The following is an 8,838-nucleotide window of genomic DNA, read 5'->3' on the forward strand; positions in this document are numbered from 1 at the left end:
AAACCCCGCGCCCCTCTGTTGGGGGGCCGGGCTCCCCACCCGCCACACCATGGAACCGACATATGGCATTTCCAACATAAAAAATCGAAAAAAGTGGATAAAAACATCACACGGTGCTGTATAAAGAAAACTTTGATTACATTCGCTTTCTTCTCTTGTTGTTGTTTTCATATTGTTTTTTTTTTTGGGAACCTTTTGCCCTTTATCAGACTCTACTGATGTTTTTATGTTCTAGATTATGATGTAACCACTGTGTTAGCATCATACAAAATACGTTCCGACTTACGGCGAAAATTATTTTACGTCGCCTCAGGTAAAGAAATTCCGATGGAAGTCGAGGTAATGATGAAAAAATGTCAAAACTATAAAATACTTACATCCATCCATCCATCCTTCTTCGTTCACTTATTCGTTACCTGGTCGCAGGGGCAGCAGTCTCCACGACCGCTACCCAAACCGCACCGCACCGGCCCCTCATGAACCTTGCTGCAGGTGGTGGGAAGACGCTAACCGCCCTAAAATGATTTATTTAAATTGAAATAATAAGATAAAAACAACAACAGGTTTTACTAAAGATAAGCTCCAAGTTTTAGGTAGTAGCCACGTTTAATTAGCGTGGATGCTAGGTAGCGTGTGATTTTTTTTTATTTTTGTTGCCTTTTTATTAACTCTTCAGGGAATGTGTTCAACGATTCTTTCATATAACCGAACAGAACAACAGGAGTTTTCTTTCTTGGGTAATTTCACCTCAGAGGCTGCTGTCAAACATTGTTTCTGTCCACTGGAACCTCGTTTATTGCTGTTTCTGGTTAAATGAAGAGAAAAGAGAAGGGAAAGGGAGACGGCGGAGAAAGTGGTCATGTTTAATTAATTGATCAGTGCTAACGAGCACAGAGGATTAGTCACTTTTTATTGAGACTGTCAGCGTGAAAGGGAGAAACTCTACAGAGAAAATTCATCAGACGCTTGGCTTTCTCCTCGTCTTTTCTGTAAGGAACACACAGTCGCGGTGAGAAATGAACGGAAAGAGTAAAGAAATCACTTTAAAACCGTTAAAAACACCCTGTCAGAGGCTCAGACAGAAACAGTCAAACACCGAAGAGAACTTTATTTATTGATGGGTGTTTTAAAAAATGTTGCTGTTGACTGCATTTTTCTGTTTGCTATTTTTGGAGTTGTTTTTTTTAGCAGCTATATTTCTTCCAACGTTAGCAAATGCTGCCAAAGTGGAATTTTTTTTCTTTTTTTAAATTTCATGTAAATAATGTCTTATTAGACTCTGTTTGCGATTCTGCCACCTACATGTGCCTCTGTACTTGAGCCAGGCAGCTGGACATGGTGCCAGACTGGGTCTAACTGAGTGCAGCCCCAAAATTAACAAAATAAAATGGAAAAATTGTTTGCAATTCGCTAGTACAATTGGGAAAAGTAGACGGCATTTTCAACCACTCAATCCAGTGTAACCGTTAAGCGTTAACCCCGCCCACAAATTCTGACCATTCTCAAGTTCTATGCAGATGATGTATGAAGAAAAAGCACTGTTAATGTCAGTGCTAATGGGAAAAAAGTAAAGTAGTGCCTAAAAGTAAAAAATATTTATAAAGGCAACCTTCATAAATGCATTTATTATAAAAGCTGAACATTGCCACCTGAAAAGTTAACCTTAAAGTTTAATATACAATCATTTTTTCTGTGATTAATCAAAACCTGGAGTCAGACCTTGATTTTTTTTTACTTATTTTTTTATTTTATTTTGAGAAGGTAATTAAAAAAAACATCATTCTCTTTTTGAATTTTTCACTGCTGACTTTTTCTTGTGTGTCGGACTAAAAGTGAATTTATTCTGCTTTACATCGTTTACTTTTCAATTTGTTGCCTTGAAGTTAATCCTCTTTAAATGAAAATGTCAGCAGAAGACAAATCATCTATTATTCTTTATCTAACCTTTGTGTTTTTTCTGTCTACAGAATGACAGTAAAATATGATGAAAACAAATAAAAACAAACAAATCAGCACTTCTGTAAAAAGAGCCAAAAGAAAATGGATGCCATACAATAAACAGTGTTTTTCTGACGTACAGTAAAGGCCTCGTCCGCCAAAACATAAAAGAATTATTGCCTCCTAGCTTTTGCAGCTAACACCTGAAGTCATCCTTTTCATTGACTTTGACCTTTTGTTTCTCCTGCAGTGGTTTGGAGACCTGGTGACGCCTGTGTGGTGGGAGGACGTTTGGCTAAAGGAAGGGTTTGCTCATTTCTTCGAGTACGTCGGCACAGACTTCCTCTTTCCAAAGTGGAACATGGTGAGTAAAAAGTCCAGAATATTCCTCATCTCTACAGTATGTACATGTTTTCGAAACTTTGAATTTGGGTTTTAGCAGAATATTAGCAAGGTAGCTTGACGGTTAGCTGCCGTTTTTATGATTTTTAAGTAATTGTTTGGGTTTTTAATCATCATTTGACATTTTTTGTCTATTAATGGCTTATTTTACTTTCACTTTAAGAGGTTTATTTTAGCTCTGCTGGATTTCTTTTAATCTCTCATTCATACCTAAGAAGGCTACGCTACGCTAAGCTAAGCTAAGCTGTCCCCTTTTTCACAAGCTCTGATGTTCCGGAACAAACCTTAGCTACAGTATATTTTGGCCACTTCATTTTCTCAAATTCTCTCCATGACAAACATTAGACTAAGTTAGATAAGATATTTAATTTGACCAAGTCTTAGATTTATAACTTGGTAATAGGAAATTAATAAAGAATAAAATAATTATTTAAAAAAAGGAAGGAAGTAATAGTTAAGAGGAAAAACTTTGACCTTTTCTTATACATTTTTTAAATATGTTTTATATACCTTTTGTCTTTTTAAAATCTGTATTACTCGAACACTGTTAGCTGTCGGACATGTTATAAAATGTAATTTAATCAATCTTAAAATAACACATCCTATGTGGAAAAATATATGAATATCATCTCCTCAACGGAGGCCTGGCTGGACATTTTATTCTCAGGTTTTGATCGAGTTAACCTTATATTTCGCAGTGATTCATCCGGTTACAACACACGTCATTTGAAATGTCCGAGCGATATAAAAGGAACTCAATTGAAACAGAGAATAAAACTACTTTATCTCAATTTAAGTAGAGGAAAACTGTAAGAAATTCCGACAGAAGTACGATCGTTTCCTGTTGCCCCAAGGCAGCGTGTGCAATTTCCCATCAAGGTACAGTATGCCGTCGCCTCAGAACAAATAGGCATTTTTACAGGTTTTTATTTTCCCTCAGCAAGTAATTTACAATATTAATAAGTAGGATTCATTCATCTGTTACTGTACACACACTTTTTATAGAACACAAGTGACGCTGATGTCTTCGGAAATACGCGGTAAAAAGCCGTTTCAACAGGGCTTCCTGAATTTATGATAAATTAAAATATTCCAATAGGTCCCCTATCTGCTGTGGTTATTTTTTGAAGTATCGTGTACTGTATATAAAATGATGCATTGTAGAGAGGTTAGGAACAGGAGACTGGGTTCTGATGTCTGAGAGCAGCAACAGTTCCAAGATTGTTAGAACTGGGGACGCTTTGAATTACTTTCTCATGTACAATTCTTCAAACTCGAGTACTTTGCGTGATCTAGACCTCCCAAAATTACCATACATAAACAGTACTACAATGACTCCGCTCCCCTTTAAGAAGATACAACAATCCACAATGTGGCTGCAGCTGTGCTTTATTTAAACTTCAGGCTAATTTACAGCATTGTGATTGGTCACACAGACTCAGCAGCAGCAGTTAAACATTATACATTCAGTTGAGTGGTCGAGCTTGGCACAGTGTGGTAAACATGTCAGCAGGTTGTGCTGTCGCCGGAGTCGGCTGTGTTACAGTACATTTGTACAACTCGTAGCTGACATGCAAACAGTGCTAGGCTAATCATTAGCCTAGCATTGGTTCAGTATTGGTTGGATGTAAAATGCTGGGCGACATAATTTTAATGAAATGTTCAAGAATAAACGTAAACGTTCACATTTGATGGCTGTCTCCATCTAGTGGCAACAACAATAATTACCATAATTTGCGTGCTATAAGCTGCTACTTTTTTCATACGCTTTGAAACCTGCGACTTAAATAATGATGCGGCTAACGTGGACACCTGCGGCTTATATATGTAGAATTTTTTTTATTATTATTTAGTGGGTGCGGCTTATACTTATACTTGGTGGTTTATACTTTGTTGAGATTTTTTGTTTTTGCTAAACAAATTTAAATGTTCGCTGGATTAGCATCGGAATTCAACAAAGAATTGTAACTTCTTCGCCCCGCATGAAATTGACCTCTGCGTTTTACTCGTCCAGAAAACAATTAGTAGCGACTGTTGAAACCTAGCGAAATGTTGTATTTTCATTTAAAAAGTTTGGTAAAACTTGGAATATCGCAGTAACTTATTTCGTCTTGGAACAGAAGTTGAACCAGGAAATGATTGTGTCTCCACCTGTTCCTGCAGGTAATATTCTGCAGGCAGATTTAATCCTCTTTCATTTCCTTCGGCTCCCGTTAGCAAACAAAGAACAAAGGGAATCGACGGGGAAAAACAAGAGCGAGTCGACACCGAACATAATAAAATTAGAATAAAATTCATCCCTTTGAAAAAAAAAAAACCTCACACTCAAACTTTTCCCCTCAAAACCTACAAGGAACTTTAAATGAAAGCCAGCTCCTTCACTCTACTCCTGCTTTGTTTTTCTGATTTACTCCCAGCACAAGTGCAAAAAAAAAAAGAATCCAGAGCTTATCTGGTGCAGCAGAGAGAGCGTGTTACAGTGACGTGGCATTTTTAAACTCTTCTCACCGTGTTTCTGCTCGGCCGCTTCCTCTAATAGAAACAAAGTGGTTCTCCAATGAGAGACACGAGGCTGATGAAAGGCTGCGTTCTCCGTCCCAGCACTGGTTATTTATCAAGAATTCCTCGTTTAAAAAGCTGCGCAGGGAACACGTGAAGATGAATCATTGTTATAAAAATAATTATGTTTATTGGACCAAAGTCTATTTGTCCCAGTTTCTCAGTGTAAGAATGGCAGACAGATATTTCAGACACTTGTGTCGTGGAGTTTAGAGTTTGGAGAAGTCTAAAGGTCAATGGGAATATTTATACGTCTCTATGTAGCCGTGGCAGAAAATGTAATTTTTAAACCAACAATGAAGCCAAACTGCTGCCTCCATCAGTCAGTTCAAACCTGGTATTCCATGACTTTACTTTTCTAAAAAAATCTTTTGTTCACATTCACTTAAGTAACAAACTCCATGTGGACTCCTTGTCCCTGTAAGCTAAAATTGTTAATATTCACAATTCATTTTAGCGTGGGAGACATTGAAAAACAAAAACCAAATCCCATCTGCTGTCTGTGCATGGAGTCAAATTTTCCATCGTAATCCTCAAATTCGACTAATAAACATTAATTACCTTAAGGTCTTTTCTCAACCATTTAAGGACATGAATATTCAGTTGCCTGATCTGCCTTTAACATGAATATTTCATCATTTTGATTAGCCGAACATTAGCCTCACACGGTTTTCCCTGCTGGAGAACACTTAACCTTTGACCCTTGGCTCCCTGCCTTTAAATACGGAGCAGATCTAGTGCATGGAAACAATTACTTAAAATTCATTATACATGTACCGCTAAAGCCGGGGGCAGCAATAAAGTATCAGGAAAAATATTTAAAGTTCAGGGTGGGGCCTCGGTTTACGAGGTCTCCAACTTTTCAAGCCATGATGGCTTTATATATATATATACATTTTTTTTGGACATTTTTTGCCCTTCAATATGTCTCCCGAGTGTAGGTCAGACTGATGTTTTTGTTCTTAGATCATGATGTTAGCACTGAGTTAGCATTGGTGAGTCACATACGTACTTAAGTACATTATGTAGGTTACAACTTGCGGCAAAAAAACGAGTATACTTAAGTACATTATGTAGGTTACAACTCCCGGAAAAAATCAAGTACGACGTTGGAAAGTACTCCCTGTATACTGTTGGATTTTTACAGTATCTAGAGAGGAGTCCAAAGGCTTCAAAAAGTTCCAGATCAAATCAGATTTCCAAAGGTCTGTCACGATTCAAGGCCTACACATTATGAAACATGCAAAGAAATATGAATTGTGATGTGAATTCAAAAGAAACAAACATTTTGGTTTTGCAATTCATAACCTCTTACAAACCAACGTCCATGGACTGAATCGATGATTTAAGCTGACAGCGACAGCGTCGGTGCTAATCTGATGCTGCCGTCAAAGGTCTGTTGTTGTCATCGGAATAGGAATGGACAAAGAAATTCAAACTTTGGTCGCAAAGACATTTGAACGTAGCCATGGAAGCGTCAGTTGATCAACAACTGCTGTGTCTTTGAGCTAAAAACATCGATTCACCCTTTGAACTTTGGCTGGACTTTCAGATCAATAATACAAAACCTAGCCGCTAGCTCACGTTAACTGTTTTGAAGATCAGGACAGAGGAATTAGCCGTAGCACAAAGATGAAGGTTTTGCATATGTGACTGTTGCTACACAACCAATATGAGTCCATCTGGCTCCTAATGGCCATATGGACCAGGTTCTTCTGTCCCTCCTGGTTTAGTTCAAGCGTTCATTAAATCAGATGTCTCACGCTGTCTCATTTATTATAGACATGTTGTATAATTCCACTCCACATGAGCCATTAGGATAATTTCACTAATTGTGTTTGTAATTTGTGATGAAGTCTCCTGATCGTGCGTCCGGGTTTAATGTGTCTGCAGCCGGGACTTAGACTCATCTATTGAAGGACTGCTCAGCCAATGAACACACGTGTTTTTCAGTAGATTTGTGTTTATAATTAACAGTGTTTGGTGTAAACACAACGATTCTTTAATTTCTTTTTTCATTGTGTTAGAAAATACGCACTCAGTTCTCGAACCTACATTAACTTTTATTGTTTTTTTAACTCACTACTGTTACTACTTTTATCATTTCTGAACAACAAATTATTATTTATAATTATACCACTTGTCCCTTTTTTGGGTCAGGCACGAAGGCCTGAGGGCGTGATACACCATACACCACATGTCAAACTCATGGCCCGGGCTTAAAAAGGATTTGATGAAGACCATGCAGCAGAGTTTCTGATCCCGCTAAATTAAACAGGGTTTTTTTTTTCTTACACAGAAACAAACTTTTTTCAGAAATTTCAGAAACATTTCTCAATTGCGTTATGGAGGAGTTGCATCAGTTACAGCCGGCACTGTCGTCCAGTATTCACAGGGCCACATTCTTCTCTGACTTCCCCACGTGTCCTTAATTTAAAGTGTCCAATTACCATAATCCCCAATGTTTTTGGACGTCCATCAAAACCAGACAAAACTCAGGCACAGACCCTGCAAACTCTCTACGGGGATTATCAGTCACCACAAGGGATTGAACAGGTGACGTTCTTCCTGTAAGGCAATGACACACACTTTTCCATTATGTGGCCAATGGACTAATTAAAAATGATAACAAACCTTTGTTGCAGGCCTGATCTTAACCTACGCAATATTAGAACTCCAGAAAAAACAACTTTTAATCAGACCCCTGTGGTGATTTTAGACACATTCACGTATGAAAACCAACCTTAATCCTGGTTTTAGACAGTGTCACTGTGGAACAGGAATTAGCCTCATCCCGGCAGCTGCTGCTAATTTGAGAGAGAAGAGGGAGGAAAAAAGAAAAAAAGTCTGGTTCCACTTCATTAAAATCTCAAACGTGATAAGCCACAAATTCTAGTGCTCAACAAGAATGAGGTGAATCTCCACAGTAAACACGGCGATCCATGAATTAGACCAAGCCGCACTCCGCTTGATTTAGTCTGATCCCTGGGGTAATTCAGCCAGAGCTTGTTAAAGCCTGACATGTTTGCAGATGTCTAATAAATCCAGGAGCTAAAGATGACCAGACAGCGAGACAGGGGAGACACAGGGCAGAGAGACAGAGGAGACGGGAAGTCAGAGAAGACACAGAAAGGGGTTACATTCGGTGAAGGGAAGGAATTGAAGAAAAATTAATAATAATTACTAGGATTGACTCTTGTGGTTTTACAAGCCTTAATAATTACTTGAAAAAAAATTGTTAGTATTAGGTCTGATTTTATAGGACAAATGTGATAAGTGTCAGGGCCACATGGGGCGGAGGTGAACTTTCGGGGGTTCTCATGTTTATGACATCATAGACCTACGCCATTTGGTGGTGCGCGGTTCACCCACTCCCATAAATTTATTAAAAAAGTCCTAAAAGTTCCTAAATTCTGTCGTACGACAATAGAACAATTTTCACACAGGAAGTTAGCGCGCGCAACAGACGAATACATGACCACGCTGCGATGTACTCTGAAGACGGCTTTTTTCGCCAGTTGTACGCTAGTACTGTACGTAGGATTGTGCTACAGACGCTTTCTTTTGTTTGTGTAGTTTTTTGGGGGAACTTTTTGCCGTTGGTGTTTTCACGTCCGAGGACTTGAGTCGAGGACATACAGGAATAAATTCGGAGGTTTACGAGAACAAAGTTCAAAGTTTAGAGAGTTACATACATTTATGAGAATAAAGTTTAGCATTTTTTTGTAATTTTGAAGAATAAAAAATGTTTGAATGGAAAAATGACAATTCTCAGCGACATGATGAAAGGCTATTAAAAAAATTATTTTGTAAAATGTTTAGGTTTTTTTTCTATAACATAAGAGCTGTATACTGTGGGTGTAGTGTTCGTCCATCTCTTCACTGATTTGCTGTACCGCAAGGTTTCTTTCATTCCTGCACAATGGTGGGAATCATTTC

General features: G+C 38.2%; 1 protein-coding gene across 1 annotated transcript in view; it reads left to right on the plus strand.

Annotated features, from left to right (window-relative positions):
• Positions 1–8,838, plus strand: part of LOC103382523 (thyrotropin-releasing hormone-degrading ectoenzyme) — a 108,877-nt gene that overhangs the window by 65,372 nt on the left and 34,667 nt on the right. The window contains exon 7 of the mRNA XM_025058171.1: positions 2,189–2,306. Coding sequence (XP_024913939.1) covers positions 2,189–2,306 — 118 coding nt within the window. The remainder of the gene's footprint in view (positions 1–2,188; positions 2,307–8,838) is intronic.

Source organism: Cynoglossus semilaevis, chromosome 8 (genome assembly GCF_000523025.1).
Source record: "Cynoglossus semilaevis isolate Cse_v1.0 chromosome 8, Cse_v1.0, whole genome shotgun sequence".
Taxonomy (NCBI): domain Eukaryota; kingdom Metazoa; phylum Chordata; class Actinopteri; order Pleuronectiformes; family Cynoglossidae; genus Cynoglossus; species Cynoglossus semilaevis.